The sequence below is a fragment of the Mastomys coucha genome, unplaced genomic scaffold (assembly GCF_008632895.1).
Source record: "Mastomys coucha isolate ucsf_1 unplaced genomic scaffold, UCSF_Mcou_1 pScaffold21, whole genome shotgun sequence".
NCBI lineage: Eukaryota > Metazoa > Chordata > Mammalia > Rodentia > Muridae > Mastomys > Mastomys coucha.
The window spans coordinates 47,829,081-47,851,994 of NW_022196904.1; the positions used below are offsets into that span (position 1 = coordinate 47,829,081).

Sequence of the window (22,914 nt, forward strand, 5' to 3'; positions counted from 1 at the left end):
TTAGAAAACACCTCCATGTTAACAGAATGTAGCATCAAAGCTTTAATGTTTCTCAAAATACTCTAGGATGCCACCTTGATCTAAAACTCCCCCTTGATCCTCAGATGTATGGCTTTTTGTATGCTCATATGACTAGCACAAAACCACTGAAACTACTGCCTGTGATAGGTGTGTATAACCAAGATCAGGGTTTGATTCTCAAATTTGTCTGAATTTCAAATATATCTTAGTGGAGTGACATGACTTACCTTGAATGCTCTGCCTAGTACTGTTCACATCTAGCAACTGGCTGTGTGGAATGTGGTGTCTTAATTAGGGTCTCATTACTGTGAAGAGACACCCTGACCAAGGCAACTTTTATAAGGACAACATTTCATTGGGGCTGGCTTACAGTTTCAGAGGTTCAGTCCAATAATATCATGATGGGAAGCATGGAAGCATGCAAGCAGACATGATGCTGGAGGAGCCAAGAGTTATACATCTTGATCTGAAGGCAACCAGGAGAGATACTGTCTCTTCCACACTGGGCAGTATTTGAGCATAGAACTTCAAAGACCACCCACACAATGACGCATTTTTCTCCAATAAGCCCATGCCTACTCTAACAAGGCCATACTTCCTAATAGTGCCACTCCCAAAGCCAAGCATATTCAAACCATCACATGTGGTAAATACACTGGAGAGCAGAACCACTGATTTCATTTATCTTTACTTTTTAAAAACTTATAATTTCATTTTACTCTTTAAAAAATGTGTGTGTTGGGGTGGGGGTGGGGCGCTGGGGTGAATGATGGATATGTGTCCTTGACTGCAAGTACTCTCATAGGCTAAAAGACAGGCCCAGATTCTCCATATATATCCAAAGGATGGAGCTGCATGAGATTGTCAGCTGTTTAATGTAGATATTATGAACCAACTCCAGTTCTCAGCGAGAGTAAGGCATTCTGTTAACCACCAAGCCATCTAACCCCATCTTTACTTTTTAAATGCTCTAGAAGACTGGACTGTACTACATCTAGGAAAACCATAAAAAACAAACTTGAGATTTGAAAATTTTTGAGAAATGGGATGCATGTCTTCATCAGCATCAGGAGCATGTTCAGTCATTTTCAGGTAAATTTCAAAATCTCACAGCCTCTCCTTCTCCGATCAATCATTTGGCTGACATTTATAGGTCATCTCAGGCTCGGGAGGCATGGATGGAATGCAGCTAGAGCTATGCATGACATATACTCATCAATTTCTAACAACTAAAAAGCCTAGCCACATCCTTAATTTGTTAAACTCACGAGGCCAGATTCTTCATTTTTTTTTCTACAGGATGGGAGGTTAGGACTTTTCAGCAACCTTTGACCTTGACCCAGAGCTCTGGTGTTGCCACTGCCTGGGAAGCAGGCACAGTCCAGTTGCACACCAGTGAACCAGTGATGACCAAGGCTGGTTCCCTCAGGTACTCTCCAGCACCCCAGCATCTTATTTCCCCTGAAAGCCCTTCAGTGAAGCCCACTGCAGTGCTGCTTGCTCAGCAGCCAGCTCCTCACGCTGGCCTACTTTCCCCTCCATGTATGTACTCACAGCACCATCTAGTGGCTGTGACTTTCAGCCCTGTTGTCTGACTAGAGTGCACTACCCAAGTTTCTTGGGGTTTATGTAGAACAGGCAGGTGGGCCGTTGGCTTTTCTAGATAAATGTATGCCTACAGCTCACCACGATCTGTTTACTTTTTCTATGGATGGAGACAATGCTGTCACAAATTCCACCATGAGTTTGTATTTTTGAAACGCCTGGTGCAAAACAAAACCATATAAGGTCCTGTGAATTAGTAAGAGATCAGCCCAAATGGTTCCTTCTATTCAGGCATAACTGTCTGCCAGAGCATTTTCTTCTGAAGCTGTAGCTCAAAGTCTGAAGCTGAAACCCTCACCAGCTTGGGACTTAGCCCCGACCACCTTCTCTCCCACTAGACATTCACCAGAACCTCGTGGAGGTCGCAGCCCTACATAATAGGTAGCTCTGTTTAGGAAGAACCTCAATAGGCAGGGGATGCCATGATGTCAGCAGGACAATAGCAACACATTAAACTGAGATGATCCATAGCCATGGAGAAGGGGTGAATACAGGGAGACAAACGTGTAGGAACAGTCCAATTGTGCATCATCTCAAATGCCAAAGCAGCTACACTGAATGGATGCATAGACTATGGAATCACAGTACAGCCAGAAGAATTCTAGTCTTATTTTTCAGAGCAAGAAATATATATATATATATATATATATATATATATATATATATGAATTGTATTCTTAGAATTCCCTTAGAATTCCCTATATTTGTCTTCAAATATAAGCTCAAATCTTCACATAACTGGAAGAAACTAATCTTTTAGCAGATTTGTGAATAAAATAAGAATCACATATTTGAGTTTCTGTTTGGTTTTGTGTTTATATATATTTGTATGTTTGTGTATCTGTGTGTCTTTATTCATTTGTATATTTCTTATGTTTGTGTGTTTGCCTGACTGTTTATGTGTGTTTTCAGACACTGTATGACTACTTCCAGATTTAGTAATACACTAGTGACATGTGAATCATAGAAAAAGTGAAGAAGGAAATGAAAAACTTCCTAGAATTAAATTTAAATAAAAGTACAACTTATTGGAACTTTTTAATGGCAAATAGGAGGGAATCTTAAGGGAAAAGCTTATAGCTGTGAATGCCTACAATAAAAATGAGGTGTCCAACCCCAAAGTACACATGGTAGGACTCATGGCTCCAGCAGCATATGTATAGCAGAGGATGGCCAAGTCAGTCATAAATGGGAGGAGAGGACCTTGGCCCTGTGAAGGTTCTATGCCCAAGTGTAGGGAATGCCAGGGTCAGTAAGCAGGAGAGGGTGGGGTTGTGAGCAGGGGGAGGGGGGAGGGAACAAGGATTTGGTTTATTTTTATTTTTATTTTTGGAGGGGAAAATGGGAAAGGGGATACATATGACATGTAAATAAAGAAAATATCTAATAAAAATAATAAATAAAAAAAGAAAGACTAAAAAAATAAATGAATTGTCAAGGAGAACATGGGGTTCCATGCTTATAATTCTAGCAGGAGAAAGGTTGAGCCAGGAAGGTTGACTTTAGTTTAAACATGGGCTACATGCATAGTGAGAACCTGTTTAACAAAATAAAGCAAAATAAAAATGAGAAAAATCACAAGTAAATTATGTATAATGCATGCCAAGGTAGTATTAAAATCTAAGCCAAATTTAAGGTAGTCGGCAACAAAAAATAAGGAAGACCAGTCCGAAGATTATGGAATGAAGATGAAAAGAAACCCTCAAAGTCTAAATAAAGCAAAACGCTACAAACAAAATCAAATTAAACAAAAGAGAGAAAATCCAAACTGTTAAAAGTAAACATGGTTTTACATTATAGTAGACAACAGTGAAAACAGTAGGATCATTAGCAAACACTTAAATTATTTGAAAACAAATGGACAACCTAAAGGAAATGTGTAAACTCCTACTTATAACCTACCAAAATTAATTCAGAAGATTACAAATTATTTAAACAGATCCATAGGCAGAGCTAACTGAAGCAAGGAATAGCCTTTCAATGAAAAGACTCTCCCCACAAAGAAGTGATCTCCTGAGGCTTCAGAAGAAGAGCCAGTGTGGGTATCAGATCTGAATTTCATTAAGGACCACAGTCATTGTCAAGTTCCACAACTCACACAGCAAATGTTGCAGACATAGGCAAGAAGCCCTAGATGACAAGAAAAGACCTGATGTCCAATGGCAGGCACCACATAGAAACTCCAACCCTAAACACCAGTTCCACGGAAAGGAAGAAACTATCATCCCTGCCAGGACTTACTCTCCCACTTAATCCTGCAAAACCCACCACCGAAAAGAAAACGAGCACTTACCATTCCCAAATTAAAATCTAAAAGAAAAACTCAACCAATGAACTAACTCTAAATTCTCAAGTCACAGTACAAAAGAGAAACATCATAAGAAATAAAGACAGCATATCTCCTTCACAAGTCCTTTCTTCCAAAATGATAGTACCTAATGAAAAGTACTTAGAAGAAATACCAAACAAAGAGAATGATTCAAGTATGTTCTAACAATTCAATGAAGAATGAATATATTTGAAAAGGACAGTTAAAGAGAAAGGAGGGTGTGGGGAAGAGAGAAAGAGATAGAACAAAATGAAATAAGATAGTAAATTTACAATATAAAGCCAATTGCCAAAGTAAAAAGATGATAGAAATAAAAAACTCTTTCTTTCAGAATGAACATATTTATTTGTGTGTTCTGTTGAGTTTGAGTCCTTTGCTGTATTGTAATGCTAAATATTGGCCCCCAAGTCCCCACCAAGGATGAGAGAATCTGCACATGGACCCAAGTAACACTGAGTAACTTTCCTCCCTCCCCAAGCTATCACTGATTGGTAAAGATGCCTACCATCTGTTACTGGGATGAATTGAGATAGGCTGGGCTTGAGGTTCCCTAGGCTTGGAGTCTGAGAAGAACCACAAAGTGAAGAGAAGGAAGATGCCATGGGTTAGTTGAATCAGGAAAACAGGGCTGGGCAATTGAAGTTAAGAAAGGACAATTATAATTTGGGGCTATTGATGGAGAAATAGGTTCTAATGCCTTCAAGGGAAGATATCTGCCCATCTCTAGCACTGATTATGGTTTACTATAATAATAAAAGTCGAGTGTCTTTTATCTATGAGCTGAATGATCAAAAGTGAGGTAGAAGCCTCCAGTTGAGATTAAACATTTCCACAAAAAAATGTTCAGATATGAGAACTGAAGTGGAGCTCATGTATAACATTGCAATTTATTTTCTCATCAATAGCCGTGGGGCCTCCTCATGTTAGGCATGAGCTCTGTCTCTGAACTATGCTGCCTCTACAATTGAAAGCCTCACCAACAAAATAGATCCTATAGAAATTAGTGAATCGAAGATGGAAGACAAGGTAGAGTAATTGGATCACTCAATAAGGGTGTAGAAGAATTTCTAAAAGAAATATCAACAGGGAGTGACAGAGCTCTGGGACACCATAAAAAGACCTAAATTTCAGATGCACATAAAAGGAGACAAAGATCATAGTGAAAGAATAAAGAATAGTTTCAATAAAATTATGGGAGAAAATTTCCCAAACTTAGAGGAAAACAGTGCCAATGCAGGTGCAAGACATCTACAGAACTCCAAATAGATAGGTGCAGAAAAGAAAATCTTCATAACAGTTAAAACATTAAAATCAAATAATTAAGAAAGGGCTTTAAAGGTTTTGAGACAGAAAAGTCAAGGTACTTTATAAAGGAGACCCATCAAAGTAACAGCTGATTATTAGACAAAAAAATACAAAGCCAAAAGGGTCTGAAAGGATGTATTAGGAGTTCTGAAAGACCACAGTTATGAACTCAATTATTTTGTTCTGCAAAACTAACTGTTAAAATTGAAGGTTACCTTTCATGGTATCAATAGGTAAAGAAACTTAGGGCTACTTGGGTCTGTAGACAAAGATAAACAGATCACAAGCATAAATTAGTAATTCCAGAAGAGTTCATGCGAAGAGGTTTAAGAACACACCACAAAACAACAAGATGAGAAGAATTAAGAGACATCATTCAAAGTAAATCTTAATGTTAACAGTCTCAATTCCCTCAAAAAAGAGACACAGGCTAGCACACTGCATTAGAGAACAGAATCCATCTTTTTGTTGCCACCAAGAAACTTACCTGACCATACATGACAGGCACCAGTTTTAAGGGTGAAGTGTTGGACAAGAGTATTTCAAGCAAATGGAACCAAAAATTAACAGGCATAGCTATTCTTACATGGGAAAAATAGACTTTGATCCTAAACATATTTTCACCAAATGCAGATGAACCCAATTCCATACAAGCAAAGTTAACAAATTTAAAAGCACAGATTACAGATTATCTCCAACATACTGATAATGGGTGACTTCAATACCCCAGACTCACCAATACACAGGACATCTAAAAAACAAAACAAAACAAAACAAAACTAAATGAAACCTAAAACAAAGATTCTGGAGTTAAATTACATCATAAATTAAGTGGACCTAACAGACTTTTACAGAACATTTCACCCAAACACTAAATACACTAATTTCTTTTCAGCAGCCCATGGAATTTTTTTCTGAAACTAATTACATATTATAACACAAAAATGGGAAACTAAAATAACATCCTTTATCTTATCTGACCACAATGGAACAAATTTGGATATTAACAATAGGAACTACAGAAAGTACATAAACTCATGGAAACTAAACAAAACATTATGAAGGATCATTGGGTCAGGAAACAAATAAAAAAAAAAATTTGTAATTTTGTAGAATTGAATGAAAATGAATACACAAAATATCAAAATCTGTGGGAAAGAGTGAAGATAGTCCTAAGATGAAATGTTATAGTAAAAATTTTTAAGATATATCAAATTAATAACTTAATGATTCACCCAAAGGCCTTGTAAGACCCAAGAACAAATAACAACCCCCAAAAGTAGAAAGTAAGACACAATGAAAGTCAGGGCTTAATAAAATAGAATTAAAAGAAAAAAACAGTGAAATGAAGATAGGTCTTTGACAAGACTGACAGACTTTTAGCCAAATTAACCAGAGAGAGAGGGGGGTGAGAGAGGGAGAGAGAGAGAGAGAAAGAGAAAGACAGAGAGAGAGACAGAGAGAGAGACACAGAGAGAGACACAGAGACAGAGAGAAAGAGAGGCAGAGAGAAAGAGAGACAGAGAGACAGACAGAGACACAGAGAAAGAGACAGAGAGATACAGAGACAGAGAGAGAGAGAGGGAGGAGAGGTAGGTTCTAAATTATAGATAAGAAGGAAGACGTTACAGTAGACACTAATTCAGAGAATCAATCGTAAGAACATACTTTTTTTTTTTAATTTTAGATATTTTCTTTATTTACATGTAAATTTCTCCTTTCCCAGTTTCCCCTCAAAAAAAAAAAAAAAACAAACAAAAACAACAAAAACAAACCCCTGTTGCCTCCCACTTCCCCATGTCTGCCACCCCGCCCTCTCCCACTTTCTGGCCCTCGAATTCCCCTACACTGGAGCCCCGAACCCTCACAGGGCCGAGGTCCTCTCCTCCCATTGCTGATCGAATTTGCAATCCTCTACTATACACATGCTGTCAGAACCTACTTTTAAAATTTATGTTTCACTAGACTGGAAAACCTAAAAGAATCAATGGAACTTTTAAATGCATATAGCCTATGAATGTTAAATTAAGGTGAGGTAAATAATTCAAATAGACATATATCAAAAAAAAGGAGACAGAAACAATATTTAAAAATATCCCAGCTAATCTATATGTATGTCATGTAAAGCAGCCTTCTTAAAAGCCAGTGCAGTATGGTATAATATTGACTTTTACAAACTGCATTATATGAAGTTATTGTTATATTTCATTTCCCTAGTACTGTGTGGTGACAACTTGAAAAAAAAATCTCCCAGTTAAAACAGCCCAAATGGATTCAATCCACAATTCTATTTACTCCTCAAAGAACTGACACTAATCTCAAAGTATTTTATAAAATAGAAAAAGAAAGGATGTCTTTCAAATTCTTTAAGAAGTCAGTATTACCCTGGTACCTAAAACAGACAAAGATCCAATAAAAAGATAATTATAAGTCAATATCATTGCTGGACAATGGGCAGAAAAATTCTCAATAAAATATTTGCAAGCTGAAATCAAGAATATACCATAAATATCATCTACGGTGAACAAGTTGGCTTTATACCAGAAATACAGAAATAGTCTGCCTTATCTATATCAATGAATTGAATTTACTACAGGAATAGACTCAGTGACATAAATCATGTAATAATCTCAGATGAAAAGCCTTTTAACAACATTGCAGCATGCTAAAAGTCCTGGGAAGACTAGAAATACAAGGGACTCATCTCAAAATCATAAACACAGCATACAGCAAGCTAACAGCCAACATCTTGTTAAATGAAGAAAAAACTCAAAGCATTTCCACTAAAATCAGGAACAAAAACAGGGTAGCCACTCTCCCTACTCCTGTTTAATATGATTCTTGAAATCTTCACTAGAAGCGTTAGTCTCAGTTATCACTGATACATAGAATTTGACTTTTGAGTTATGTCTATATATAGTTTAACAAATATCTGTAAGAAGTAAGTTATGGACTCAGATGGTGACCCAATTATAATTTCATGTGTCTCAGAATTTTATGGTATTATCTAACAAAGTACTTTATGCAATTGTTCTTGCTATAAGATACCTAAATAGTCTGAAGTAGAAAGTCCGCTGTCAATTAAATAAAATGATTTTTGTTGGAAATGACCAGATATTGGGAAGCAAAACATGAGCCAAGGAAACTTAAGTTCTTAAAGGAAAAACAAATGGCTGAGAAATATTTTTTAACTGTTCAATATCCTTAGCTATTAGTGAAATGCAAATTAGAACTACTTTGAGATTTCATTTTATATCAGCTAGAGAAGCTAATATTAAATAAACAAGCACTCAAAAAAAGACAATATATACTGACATGGATTTGGAGAAAGAGGAGCACTCTTTTATGGCTGTTGATTCTGCAAACTGGTACAACAACTATGAAATTAAAGTGGGTTTTCTCAAAAGGCTAGACATTTATTTACCACATGCTCTAACTTTACTACTCTTTTGCATATATCTAAAAGAATATCCTTCTGTAAAGATACTGGATGATTCTTTCTCATATCTGCTCCATTCACAGTAGGCACAAAATGCAAATGGAGTAAATGGTTTTCAATTTGTAAATAGATAATGAATATTATTATAGTAAAAGTGTGGTACATATATACAATAGGCCATCATTCAGCTAAAAAGAAAAACAAAATCCTGAAATTTGCAGGTAAATCGATGAAACTGGAAATAATCACCCCAGGCGAGTTAACCCTGACCCAGAGTTTCAAATGCTCAACATTTTCTCTCGTGTGTGGATGCTAGCTTTGGTTATTTGGATATGTATCTAAACTGGCATACCCATAGAACACAGAACACAGTATGTGGCTACTGGTAGACATTAAGGAAAAGGACATAAAACCCAGGTGGTGTGTAGAGAGAAGGATGGCATAGGAAGAGTTAAGTGAGCTGCTGGATGGGAGGGGAGAGTAGAAGAAGGAGTAGGGGAAGGATGACTAACAATAAAGACCATTGAATATGCCATATGGAAGCCTACTATGGTAAAAGCTTCCTGAAATATATGTCTAAATATATAAAAAGAGGTTTAGTTGGAGTTAGCCTATCATGAGGTGTGGTGCAGTGCCTCTCTCAGAAACTACAGATTTTGAAGTAAAAGGTAAGTGCCAAATACCTATGTTTGAACTGTCAGTGGGGGCACACAGACCCTCCCCAAACCTTACAGTCTACTGCTATTGCTCTTGGCTCTGAACTGAGTGGGGAGACTCTATTACTCCAAGGGGAACTTCATGCCCAGTTCTGTAAAACTGGTCAAAAATTCATGACTATAGACATCATAGGCCCTATGGGAAAAGCTATTGTTGTCTAGCTATAGGGACATGGTGTCACATAGCCATCTAAATGTTCATGTTAACATCCATAGATTATGCTTAGTGTTGGTTAAAGAAACATATTACTGTAGTGGACATTGGTTAGTGCCAAGATTCCTAACTGATGAAAGTACTGAGAAAAAGAGACTATGGAGTGCTCAACCCTAAATTGGACATCAATAGCACCCCTCCAATCCTTAGTGAACATTGCTAAGGAGATGTTAGAAATAAGATAAAAAGCCAGAGAATGGGAAGGAGTGTTTGCAAATCTGTCTTCTGGCCATGACATGGGTACTGAATCCATGAACTTACAGCAACAGAAGAATGGGCTCATTGGCATTCTATCATAGATCAAGGAAAAGTTCAAAAGCCCTAGTCTTCCCTGAGGTAGTTTCTGGTTGATGGAAATGGGGGAGCTATATTCTTCATTTTTGTAGCTTAAGCAAGTACCACCCTACCACCCTACCCATGCTCATGAACGAAGCCCTAACTATAGTGGGCCACAAACATGGAAGTAGCAGGGGCCTCTTGGCAATAAGGTCAGAGACAAATTATATATATTTATATATACATATATACATATGTGATATTATATATATTACATATATATACATATATATGTGATATTATATATATTACATATATATACATATATATGTGATATATATGTGCTATGGAATCATGAAAATAAAGTTTAGAAAATAAATTGGGTAAATGAATTGAATAAATAGCATCACAGGAAGAAATACAAATGGTCACAGAATATTTGAAAAGAAAAAGTTGAAAACTTTCAGTCTCTAGGGAAATGCAAATTTAATCTTCACCAGAATTTCATCTCACACCAGCCATGTGGCTACCAAGAAGAAAAAATTACAAGAAATATTTGTAAAGATGCTGGGAAAAATGATAGAGTCACTGCTAGTAAGGATGTAAATTTGTGGACCACTATGGAAATCAGTGGGAAAGATCCTCAAGGAACTGCAAATGGAAAATACCCAAGGAATTCTAAGTCAATGTACCACACACATACAGGCGCCTCCATGTTCACTGAAGTACTATTCATAATGCCCAAGATATGACACCACTCTAGATGTCCACTGACAAAGGAATGGATCAGTAAAATGTGTTGTGTTTACACATTGGAGTTTTTATTTCTCCATCAAGAAGAATGAAATGATATCATTTTCAGGAAAATTGGATCAAAAATATTAAGCAAAGTAGGTAAGAATCAGAAAGACAAATGCTACAGGTGTTCTTTTATGTGTGTAATAATATATATTGTTATTTGAAGAGGAACTATGAGATAAAAGACTACAAAAGGAAAGGCAGGGAAGGGAACAAGAAAGGACACGGGTGTGGGAGAGAAACAGAATATCACAAGTTGTCTTTCATATGCTGGATACAGATTTAACCATCTGTACATGTTGCACACATGTGACATGAAGGCAGAATGGGGAATATTTGTGAGGAGCAAGAGGACAAGTAAGGGTGGAGTGGGAGGAGAGTTGGATGACAAATATGGGCAATAAGTACCATGATGTATGGGGGAAAAACATCATAACGAAACCCATTATCTTGTGAGCTAAAAACAAGAGAACTTTCAAGACACACTTTGCACATCTCCCTGGTAGACTTTTTCTCGCCTACAGGTAACTCTTCATACAAAGTGCAGTGCAAAACTAGGTAAATAGCTGCAGTGTTCTGTTGTAACATCCAGAAAAATTGTCATGCTTGGTGCAGGTGTTTTTTTTTTTGTTGTTGCTGTTTTGTTTTGAGGGGTTTTGTTTGTTTGTTTTGGTTTTGGTTTTGATTGTTTGTTTTTGTTTTTTACTATGTGTGATCTGAGCTGTGTGATAGGCCCCTTTCTCAGGTGTTAAACATAGAACTCTGGCTAACCTAACAGTGTGCTACTCAGCATGTTGAAAACCCAGAGTGCAAAAAGGTGAGGTAGTGGGAGCAGGCTAGCCAGAGAAGTGAGCTTCAGAGTCATTCTAGGAGGCAGTGAATAAGGAGTTGAGTAAGGATGGCCGCAGGTCTACAGTGAACTTGGCTGAGAACAGGCAAATGAGAGCAAAGAGATGCATGCGTGCCAGGCTCCAGACTCCCGGCTCTGAAGTGAGTGCATTGAAATCAAGCAGTGAAAAGGGGCCTTCTCTGAACCTTACAGGAAAGAAAAGAAGAGGAGAGCTGGTGCTATTAGAGTCTGTTTAACGAGTGACTGCTTTGCAAGTTCTTTTTTAATTTCTTTTTTTATTAGATATTTTCTTTATCTACATTTTGAATGATATCCCCTTTTCCGGTTTCCCTTCTGAGAAAAAACCCCTGTTCCCTCCCCCCTCCCCCTGCTCACTAACTCACCCTCTCCCACTTCCTGGCCAAGTTTTCAAAAACGGAGTGGTTGCTAATGCATCTCATGGAAGGACTACCACTTCACTTTCACATATAGAGTATGGGAGGAAGTAATTAAAGAAATCTCTATGTTTAATGTTGGTGGAAATGATGACAGCAGATTCTCAAGAGAACAACTTCAAAATATTTGTTTATCTTTTTTCCAGTTCCTGGAATTAATCCAAAGTATATCTTATCATAAATAGAAAACTGAAGTAACATGAACTTTGTACAGACACATGAAGGTGAAATATGGGTAATAGAACACAGTGTGTTTCAGGATAAACTATGTTTATTCTGAAATGTTTAAAACACATAAATATGTTTAAGACACATAAAAAGTTTCCAATGTATGTTACATTATAGAACAAAATATAATTTGAAGAAATAAGCCATTTAAAATATGTAGGAGACGTGTGTGTGTGTGTGTGTGTGTGTGTGTGTGTGTATAAACGTACACTGTGAGTTAGACACACAGAGACATAATAGACATAATACATGCTACCTTCTTAAATATTAATTTTGACTCTCTGATCTACTATTATGCCTTGTGTTTTTCACATTTTAAAATCAATTGCAAGATGCAGCTAATGTATCCATTAGCTCATAATTTTTATATTATGTTTATGAATAATTTGCCTGAATACATGCCTGGTGCCCAAGGAGATCAGAAAAAGGCCTGAGATCTCCTGCGACTGGAGTTATAGGTGGATGTGCGTTCTGTAAATTGAACTCAGGTCCTCTGAAAGAGCAACAAGTACCCTGAACCACTGATCCAACTCTACAGACCTTAGTTTATAAGTTGATTTCTTTTTGTTTTGTTTTTCTTTGCTTTGGTTTAGGGATGTGTGTGTGTGTGTGTGTGTGTGTGTGTGTGTGTGTGTGTGAGCATGAGTGCATGCGTGTGTGTATGCGTGTGTGCATGTGTGTATGCACGCGCGTGTGTGCGCACACGCGCGAGTGTGTGTGTGTGTGTGTGAGCATGAGTGCATGCGTGTGTGTATGCGTATGTGCATGTGTGTATGCACGCGCGTGTGTGCGCACACGCGCGAGTGTGTGTGTGTGTGTGTGTGAGCATGAGTGCATGCGTGTGTGTATGTGTGTGCGTGCGTGTATGCATGCGCATGTGTGCGCACGCGTGCGAGTGTGTGTGTGTGTGTGTGTGTGTGTGTGTGTGTGCATGTGTGTGTGTGTAGGCCAGAGAACTGTGTCAGTCACTCTCCACTCTACTCCTCAGCTGAGCCCAGGGTCCTTTTATTTTTGCTATGCAGTTCTGGGATTGTATTTGAAGCAAGGCCTCTGCATCTGAGCTTTCTTTGTGCATACTGTGATCTGAATTCAAGTCCTCATTTGTGTAGAGCAAGCACTGAGTCACTGAGCCATCTCCTCAGCCCCATAATAACTAGACCCTAGGTTATATTACGTGATGTTTACATTTGCATATGCATGGACACATGTAACTGCCCTGTTAAATTTTTCTAGCTATAAATGTACTCTTCAAATATATTACCCATAAATCAGATACTTATAGCGTGTGTAGTTCCTTTATGTTACACTTTAACCAGAATGATGCCAATCTTTTTTTGGTTGTTGTTTTTTTCTTGAACTATGGATATACTGCCCTCTAGTGGGCATTGGGCTGATGTGAGTATTTACCACTGTCCTCAGCAAAAAGTTTTAAGACCTAATATCCTCACTGTATCAGAAGAGATAAAAGCAGACAATGACAGAGGTGAATGTAATCAAAATACATTATCTGCATTATGAAAATGTCACAATGAAAGCCATTATTTTCCATAGTTAATATATGCTATGAGTTTTTTTTAAAAAAAGTAATATAATAGTTTTTTTTGTTTTTGTTTTTAAATACGCTGTTTTCAAAGTAAAATAGCAGAGGGCAAACTCACTGGGCAGGAGGGAAACTGGAGAGGCACTTGATGCAGACAGTGCTGGCAGATGCTATTCTGCCATGTGCTTTGATACAACTGACTGTCAACTCTCCCGTGCTCCTGACCAGGTCTTTCCCAGCACAGGCCAAGAAGGGATCCCAGGTGGAAGAGCTGCTAGTTCCTGACATAGGCAGGACTCTGGTGCTGCAAGCCTTCCCCTATAACGCCTTTCTTGCCTTTGGTGGTTTTTTTGCCCAACAGACTAACAACTTCAGCCAGGAGCTTGTTATTCAGTGCTATGTTCCCTAAGGTCATGTTTATCCTAAGGAGCATGCGTGTTCAGAGGGTGCAGGGGAAGGGAAAAGGAAAAGCAGCCATTGGTAGCCAAGTGATGTATTTATAAGATCCATCAAATCACGGCTTGAGCCTCCTACCCCCACTCCGAGCTGTAAGGGCTTGCCCAGAAGGCCTCCAAGCTCACCTTCCATGCAGTGATGTCAGAAAGTCCCACCAAGAAAATAAAAAGCAATTACATAGGCTGGTCATAGCAACACTCTTGAACAACATGAGCACATCTTTGGAGACATTATCTCTCAGTTCCATGACCCTAAGTAGAAATGCTTTGGGCATCCCTGTGGGGGCTTCCTTGCCAATGACTTACCCATTAGTTTTGGGCATACAACTCTTGAGAGGGTGAGTGCTAGAGGTGTCCTATGAGAAATCATTGGTCACAGTCTCTATCTTCCCATATCAGATTTGCAGATTTGACAGGAAGAGGGTATGAAAATGAGACACTAAAGAGAAGCAATATGTTGAATTTTATATTAGTCCTCTTCTGGCTTACTATACTGCAGTCTGAACTTTTTTGGACCATGATTATGTAGAGATGTTTACATTTGCATATGCACACACATTTTAGTGGCCAGTTAATTTTTTCTAGCTATAAATATATAAATCTATAATAAATGTATAATATAAAATATACTATAAATCTCTGGAGTGACAGACAGCCATGTTCCCAGGAGCCTTGTGCTTCTGGGAAAACATCAAAAACGTAAAATGCTACTACAAACCTTGTCCACCAGCTTGAGGTAATGAAAGGCATCTTCAACTCAGGGCTCTTTCCATTTGCAATAGGTTTACTAAAAATAATCCTTAAAAAAAACATTGTAAGTCTCTGAATTTATCACTGGGTTTCTTCAGTATTTCAGTGGTAGGTGCTGGGAATGGAGACTGGGGTCTCATACATGCTAAAGTCACAAATTTCCCTCTGAGATACACTCCCCGCCAAAACTTGCTTCTTTTTAAAGATAATGGGAAATGTCAGGGGCTCCCCTTAGGCTCAACAATGGCTAGAAAGATCTCAGTGCTAACTGAAAAGACTTCTGGGGTATGGTAGGGTAGCACAGGCATTTCTTTAGTTTATATTGGGTTTTACTATACTGGGGGAGGTTAATTTTATAAGACAGTGGCTATTGTTTTTAAATATTTTTAGGTCTGCCTTAGAGTAAAAAAGGACACCATGTCTTTACTACACTACATCTTTGAGTTAGATACAAAGTCTTACAGAAGATTGGGGACAAAATTTTTCTTTAAAAATGTACCCATTGAATATTTCTTATACTGTTGGGTGTCATGAGCAATATCATAATACACATTTCTGTATAGATGTTTACAGCATGTTTCTTACGGCATCCCCAGGGTGGACACTACTTAAGAATCACAGCACCAGAAAAAAGCCACTAGTTTAGTATGGTGGATTAATTTGTTATCTGTTCCTGTAATAAATGCCTGAAAAGTATCAATTTACAAAGAGAAAAGGGGGTTTGTAGCTTATAGTTCTGGAGATTGCAGTAATGACTTGTTGGCTCCATTATTATGGGTTTGTTGCAAGACAGAACATAATGACAAGAATGTATGGCAGAGCCATACCACGTTTCATGCTATGGAGCTGAAGGGAGGAAGAGGAAAGCTACCCCCTGACTTGAAGACTATTCTACATCTCTTGAAGATTCCACCTCTTCCCAATACTGCTGCTTAGAGGGTAAATCCTTATTGGCCATGGAAGGACATTCAAGATCTGAGCTACAATGTCAGGTCTAATGAGCCCTCAGTACTGAACAGAAAAGCTGCTGCCCTGTGGATTGCTGTTGATACACAGGTGAGGGCAGGTGAAATACAAGACTAGAGTCTGGGATTGGGCAATGAAAAAGGAAGGCAAGACTGAGAGTTTCAGAGAGGGAGAGGGAGAAGGAGAGGGAAGGAGGGAGGGAGGGAAAAAGAGAGAGAGAACAGGGACATACAGATGGAAGGACAGAGAAGATGGAGGAAGAAAACATGCCAGATCAATGTGGCTTGAAATAGCCACAGGTAGCTAAGAGTATCATAGAAGGGGTAGCATAGTATAGGACAATTTGTCCAGTCTAGGTGGGCAGCTTGTATCAATATCAATTGGCTCTGAGTTCATTGTGTAGGGGTTTTGTGAGTTGAGAATTTACTATTATAAATCTGACTGACAAATTACAAGCCTCTAGAGTTTTGATTTTACTGAGCTATGCAGATTTGTGATAGCTAGTCACAGGGGGCAGACACGAGCAGATTGGAGGCAAGGGAACCTAGAGAAGTTGGGTGGCCATTGCATGGGGACCATGGGAGCAGGGAGACTGCCGTGGCCTGAGAGTAGCCGGCAATAGCATGGGTTAATTTTTTAATTATTACAAGCAACACTCCCCCAAATGCCCATGACACGTGGTTACCAGATGCTCCTTTGCCATGTGCTCTGTAAGTTGACAGTAATTTGTACTGTCGATTCATTGTCTTTGCTAAAGCAGTAAAATGCTTGTTGGTTATTGTTATCTTAACACAAACTTAGACACATCTGCAAAAGAAGCCATCTAAAATGAGAAGATACCTCCATAAGATTGTTTTGTGGGGCTGGCAAGATGGCTCAGTGGTTAAGAGAACTGACTGTTCTTCCAGAGATCCTGAGTTCAATTCCCAGAAACCACATGGTGACTCATATCTATCTGTAATGGGATCTGATGCCCCTTCTGGTGAGTCTGAAGACAGCAACAGTGTACTCATATAAATGAAATAAATAAAATAAATCTTTTTTAAAAAGATTGTTTTGTAGGCAAGTCTGTGGGGTAATGTGTTGACTTGTGATTGATGTAGGAGGGTCGGATAAGCCCTCTGTTGGGGGTGCCACCCCAGAAAGGTGGTCAGGAGTTGTATAAGACTGAGAAGGCTGTGAACAGTAAGCCGGTGTGAGCAGCACTCCTCCATGGCCTCTGACCCAGTTCTTGCCTCCTGGTTCATCTATTGAGTTCCATCAGTGTTGGACGGTTACATGGAAATAGGAGCTGAAATGACGCCCTTCCTCATCACCTTGCTTTTGGTCCTGGTGTTTACTACTGCAGTAGAAACCCAATCAAGACAGCCTTAGCACACTAAGATGCAGAGCCGTTTCAAGAACTATTTCACTTCTCAAGTGTTGTAGACGGAGAGAAAGAAAACTCATTATCGACTTTGCAGCTCATTAGCAGACTTACTCTGCATAAACAACCACTCATTACTGCCACAAGCAGCTCATCACGCTTCCCTTCCTTCTGGGCATGGTACTCGAAAGATGTACTAACAAGACTCTCCTAGACCCAGTAAGAATGTGGCTGTGCTCCAGTCAGTGTTCAATGGTGATGGACCCAGCAAGGATATGGCTGAAATCATAGCTGGCCCTTTGATGGCTCTGTGACCCTGAGGTGGTTACCATACTCCTCCAGCCTCAAGTCTCATTTGCTCTGAACATTAAATGTGAAAGTTTTTGCCTGCACTTGGCTAGCAGAGCTCTTTGAGAATGGAAGGATGTGTTGTCTCTACTCTGAAAATGATACTCAGCAAGGGACCCCTATCTTGTCCATTCTTCCTCTCTATAGGGTACCTAACTCCACTCCTCACACAGGCAATGTGCACCAGAGTGTGGCACATTGCTCTGAGGAAAGCTGCACATTTTATGATGTATGGCTGATATTTTGGATCTAACTATTCTCTCGGAGATGAGACTCAAGGACAATAATCTAATGAGATGGTAGATATCTTTATTATATGGACAAAATGTTACTCATAAAATAATCTCTTCAATTCTTCACCCTAAAGCTAAGTATCCCCCTAGCATCCTGCATGACCTCCTACTCTATCTTGCACTTTTCTCTGCTGTATTGAGTTCCCTTACAGATTCTTTCCCATATTACACTAACCTAGGATTCATTCTCAATATTGCTGCTGTTCCTCAACTTCTCCACAGACGTCTTTGCATGGAGAATGTGCTGTTTAGAGACACATACTTGCACATGCTATGTCTATTGACAGGCACAAGTTCAAGAACAATGTGGAGGGAAATGAAGGGTTGGAAAGAAATGAGATACTAAGATGCGTGTCACAAGCTTGTTTACTACCACTCCTTGCTTGCTACAAATCGAGTTTTGCTGTAAGATAGGTGCAGGACCATATGGCCATGTGTCCCTGAGTGCCTATAATTCAAAGCACAGCCTCCATGAGAATAGCTATCTTATTTTCCAATATTAAATATTAAATATATTAGTTATTTTTTTAAGAAAAATCTCCACATATACTCAGATGAGTGTGTGGTGGGGGTTCGAAATGCAGCCTTCTGGTTTTTATTTTGTTTTTTGTTTTGTTTTCTTTTGTTTTTTTCTGTAACTTTGAGAACATTTGCTGAAGTCTACTTAGTTTTACCATGGAAAATGAAAGTTATGAAGGACTCTTGCACTTTGGTCAATACATTGATTAACTGAAGTCTGTGAGTGACTCAGAATAAGAGTGACAAATATCATTTTAAATTATAAATATCGTAACTTATTCTTAGTATTTAAACCTTATCAAAACATAAGAAATGGGTTTTCAAACCTTGCAAAAAGCTGTACAACTGCAACAAAAAAATGGGTTCATTTTAGGTTCTTAATAAAATTTGTATAAAAAAAAACAATTTCTTTCTTTCATTCTCTGAGCTGCAACATCAAAGGATGCTCTTGAACACATACCAAAATTAAAAATGAGTTCAGATATTGATGGCCCCAGACCTCTGCAGCCCAGGGAAACCATTTGATGCAGCCTTAGTGTCTGTACTTCTCAAAGCATAAGCACTCACTGTGCCTGCATATCACATCTCTGCAGCATGTGCAACCCTCAAATCATCTACACACCCATTAGTCACTGAACATTGTCCAGAGACATCCAAGGATGCCATCATCTGACCTGACCGACTACCCAGGGGTCCTTGACTGCTCACCGCATGGTGTAGAGAAGCGTTCCATCATCCTCCAGCCTCAGCAGCTTGTTGGGCGTCGTCATGTTGTGTGCGATGGACTTCTTCCCATTGTGGAAGAATGTGTCTGGAGTCCAGATTTTGCTGGCAAGAAGGTTATTGAGAGGGAGGCGTTGCATGGGCCCCTTAAACCGCAGCCTTTCGTCTTTCCAGCTTTGTCGGAAAAACACATCGATGGTATATTCCTAAAGCACAAGAAGACATCAGGTTGACACCTCAGTGGGAGAGGTCCTTCTCACAGTTAATTCAATGTGGGAACTGTCTTTGTTAACCAGGTTTTGGTACCTACCATTTCCGTGTCGGACACTGGGCCGAAGCTGGTAACGTAGATGTCTGTTCGCACCTGCGTGATTCGCTCTGAAACACAGACACGGGTTGCTTTGCACTGCCTTACCAAGAGCCTCCTCTACACCGTGTTGCTGTTCTCAGTGTAGTGCCCAAAATAATTCTTCGTGATCGTGGCACACTTTTCTGTTTTGTAAACCTAGAAGGCTTGAAATAATGCTCAGTGGACCTGGACTGCTTCAAACTACAGATCAAATAGTGTATCCATCATTAGAAAAATGGCCTAGGTCTCATGGTACCTCCATCCCTGGGAAGCTGTCCTCAATAGATGTGGACTGAGATAGGAGATAGTGAATATAGACACTCCTAAACCTGGAGCTCGAAGGCCTTCCTGCTCTGGATACTGACTTGAGAGAACTCTCCCAATAAAGCTGGAAGCACTAGGTGGCCTCAAGAAAGGGGTTATGAGAAAGGGCTTTGGTACACACCAAAACAAGTATGGCTTGAAAAAGAGAACCACTCCTCTGATGACATTGTAAGTTGTTTAAAACTCCCATCACAGGGTCTTACTATATTACTAAAATAATGGGGGTATACAGAATTGATCAAAATGATCACTAATACCAGGGCAGAGACTAATGTTTTCCATGGGTCATGAGTGAAGACTCCACTCAGGATCCACCACCCCTCACACTAAAGCACCCCAAGCTCTCTGATGGCATAGTGGGCTCAGATAGTTTCCCTGAAGTGCCTCTTATACTGATAATCCAATTATTTGCCATGTCTGTGTAGTGGGATTGTAGAGCCTACCTTCTGGATAAGATACAAGCCCTAATCCACCCTCTGAGCCAGAGTAGCCCATTAGGCTCTCTGATGAATGAGTAATAGTGACACAGACTGCCTGAATAAAATTCCTGAGTTGATGGAATGCTTTGGCGCTCTGAATGTGGAAACAGAGAAGGGACCGTTGGGCACAGAGCCTGATAATATCTTTCAGTGGCATATAGAGATGTGGCCAAACCTATGAGGACTTTTCTTGCATTAAAAACTGAATACAAATCTGTGCTTTCTGTAAATCTTCATTAATAGCACAAACACTCGAGAATTCATTTTACTTCAAGAATGCCTGTGACAAAGGGTCTAAACCTCATAGTTTATATGTACAGGGGCAAAGGTAGTAGATGCAGAGTTGCTATTTCAGACCTCCCACTGGGGTTCAATAGATCCCCTTTAGATAAGCAGAGACATTGTAAATACCTTAACTATGGTCTCAGTGAGAAAGCATACACTCAGAATGTAAAGATGCAAAGAAAAACTGCAGTGGACAGTGAGTGGACTTCTGAGAAGCATTTACAGATAAGAGAATGAGGGTTTTTTTTTTTAAATTATTTCCTTGAGTGCTCAGCTTTAACAGCATCAAAGAACTCTGTTCTGTTTATAAGGAACTAGAATAGGCTGTCAGATTATCCAGAAAGAGGGAGTCTTAAGACTTTGTTAAGGAGACCATTCCCTCCAGCTTTATGAATCTGGAAAATGATAACAGGACATGATATAGATTGATTTTCAACTCAGAATCCTGACAAAGTAGTTCTCTCAGAAGTTATATGAATTTCAGTCAGCATATCTTTATGGCTAAGGGTGATTTCTCTCTGTATCTTTACCATCCTCAGCTAGAAACACACTCACCTCCCAGCCCAGGCCTCAGTCTGTTGTCATAGCCATCCAAGAGCCCGTCCAAGATCCTGGTGAATATTGTGATGTTGTCATTGGTCTCGTCTTGTACAGAACTAGTTGGCATTTGTGAAAAGCTTTTAAACAGAGAAAGGAAAGAAAGAAAATTTTCCAACTGCTTTGTATAAATATTTTTTTTCAAGACAGGAACACAATGCTCACATGGCATCTGACCTTGGAGGACTAGCATCTGAGAAACATACCGCCCACACTGCCTTGGCTGGCCACTGGATTCCTTTAATGAGCCCTGGATCTTGCCTATTCTTTCTTCTGCTCTAGGCCAAATGGCTGCCAACTTAAAGTTAACATCATGTTCCAGGTTCCCCACTCTTTTTTGAAGAGCTGAAGGTCCACGCTTCTTTTCTAAATGCCAGGCTACTCTTACAGGAGAGTGTATTGTGGTTGCGATGTGCTGTATCACAGACTGTGGCTATCAATGCTATAGCCACTTTTGGAAAAAAGAGCCTCTGTACATGGACTAGCGGGATGATGAAATCTCATGGGATTTTGGAATTTTTATTTAAATAATAAAAAAAATGAGTTTGCAAGTCATTAATGAGAACAGGGAGGCTGAAAATTTCAACCCAAGGATGATGTGGTGGCACACAACTTTAATCCCAAAACTCAGGCTGCAGAAGCAAGCAGATCTCTGTGAGTTCAAGACCATCCCAGTCTACATAGTGAGATTCTATCTCAAAAATATATATAAAAAGTTACCCAAGTTGGAAGACAAGACAGTGGGCACAGATCTCACTGCACCCTTACTCACAGACTGACCTTCAGAAAAGGAACAAGAATATTGTAAGTATATTCTGGTTTTATTCAATGATATAAAGTTTTCCAGACTGCAAAAGAAGGGGGAGCTGCTAGAATCGACCCACTTAGATGCAATCAGTAAAAATGCATGGGATTCAAGAGCAGAGTGGGGAAAGGGCATGTGCGTTCTGACCTCAACTTCCCACAGGGAGATGGCGACTCTGATTTCAACAACGACATGAAAGAAAGTGCGTGTGCAGATCTGGCTTCCCACAGCCAAGTTCCAAGAACTTGGTGTGGCAGACACACAGTGGTTCTGACGTCAGTATCTACCTGGAGGAACGTTGAACAAGCCAAGGAGACTACCTGGGGGACAGAAAGTCTACATACCCAGGAGTATGGAATGTGCCTGAAGAAAACAGAGCCTCCTCCATTTATTTCTGTTGCTTTCAGATATGCAATCAGCACTTGATATGCAAGATGGTCTTGGCTTCACAGACTCAAGTCAGATTACAGGATGAAATTCAGTACTCTTGGCACTCGGAAAAAGAGCACATGATTCCTGGCACTACCCCCAGAAGCCTGGCTGTGGGATGCGAGGTCTGCATAAGCACTTCCTTTCACGCCATTGTTGAAATCAGAGTTGCCATCTCCCTGTGAGAAGCTGAGGTCAGAATCCATATGCCCTTTCCCCACTCTGCTCTTGAAAACCATACATTTTCATTGATTGCACCTAAGCAGATCAATCTTTTACTGGCTCCAAAGCAAGTCACTTTAGAATAAGCATAAAATTCCCTTGGTCTAAATTTCACATCACCACTAAAATGAGTACAGATGAAGCTCACACGAGCTAAAATTCAGTCATGTTAGTATGGAAACCACAAATGTGAATATTTCATTCTTTTATTTTAAAACTATGAACTTTTTTGTTTCTCTTCTCTCCTCC

At 39.3% G+C, this 22,914-nt stretch overlaps 1 protein-coding gene across 5 annotated transcripts in view; it reads right to left on the reverse strand.

The window, feature by feature from the left end:
- Gabra5 (gamma-aminobutyric acid type A receptor alpha5 subunit) overlaps positions 1-22,914 on the reverse strand; it is a 106,354-nt gene that overhangs the window by 66,156 nt on the left and 17,284 nt on the right. For all 5 annotated transcript variants that reach the window (XM_031386831.1, XM_031386829.1, XM_031386830.1 and 2 more), the window contains 3 exons: positions 21,168-21,289; positions 19,486-19,553; positions 19,161-19,381 (listed from right to left, as the gene is read on the reverse strand). In XM_031386831.1, coding sequence (XP_031242691.1) covers positions 19,161-19,381; positions 19,486-19,553; positions 21,168-21,289 — 411 coding nt within the window. The remainder of the gene's footprint in view (positions 1-19,160; positions 19,382-19,485; positions 19,554-21,167; positions 21,290-22,914) is intronic.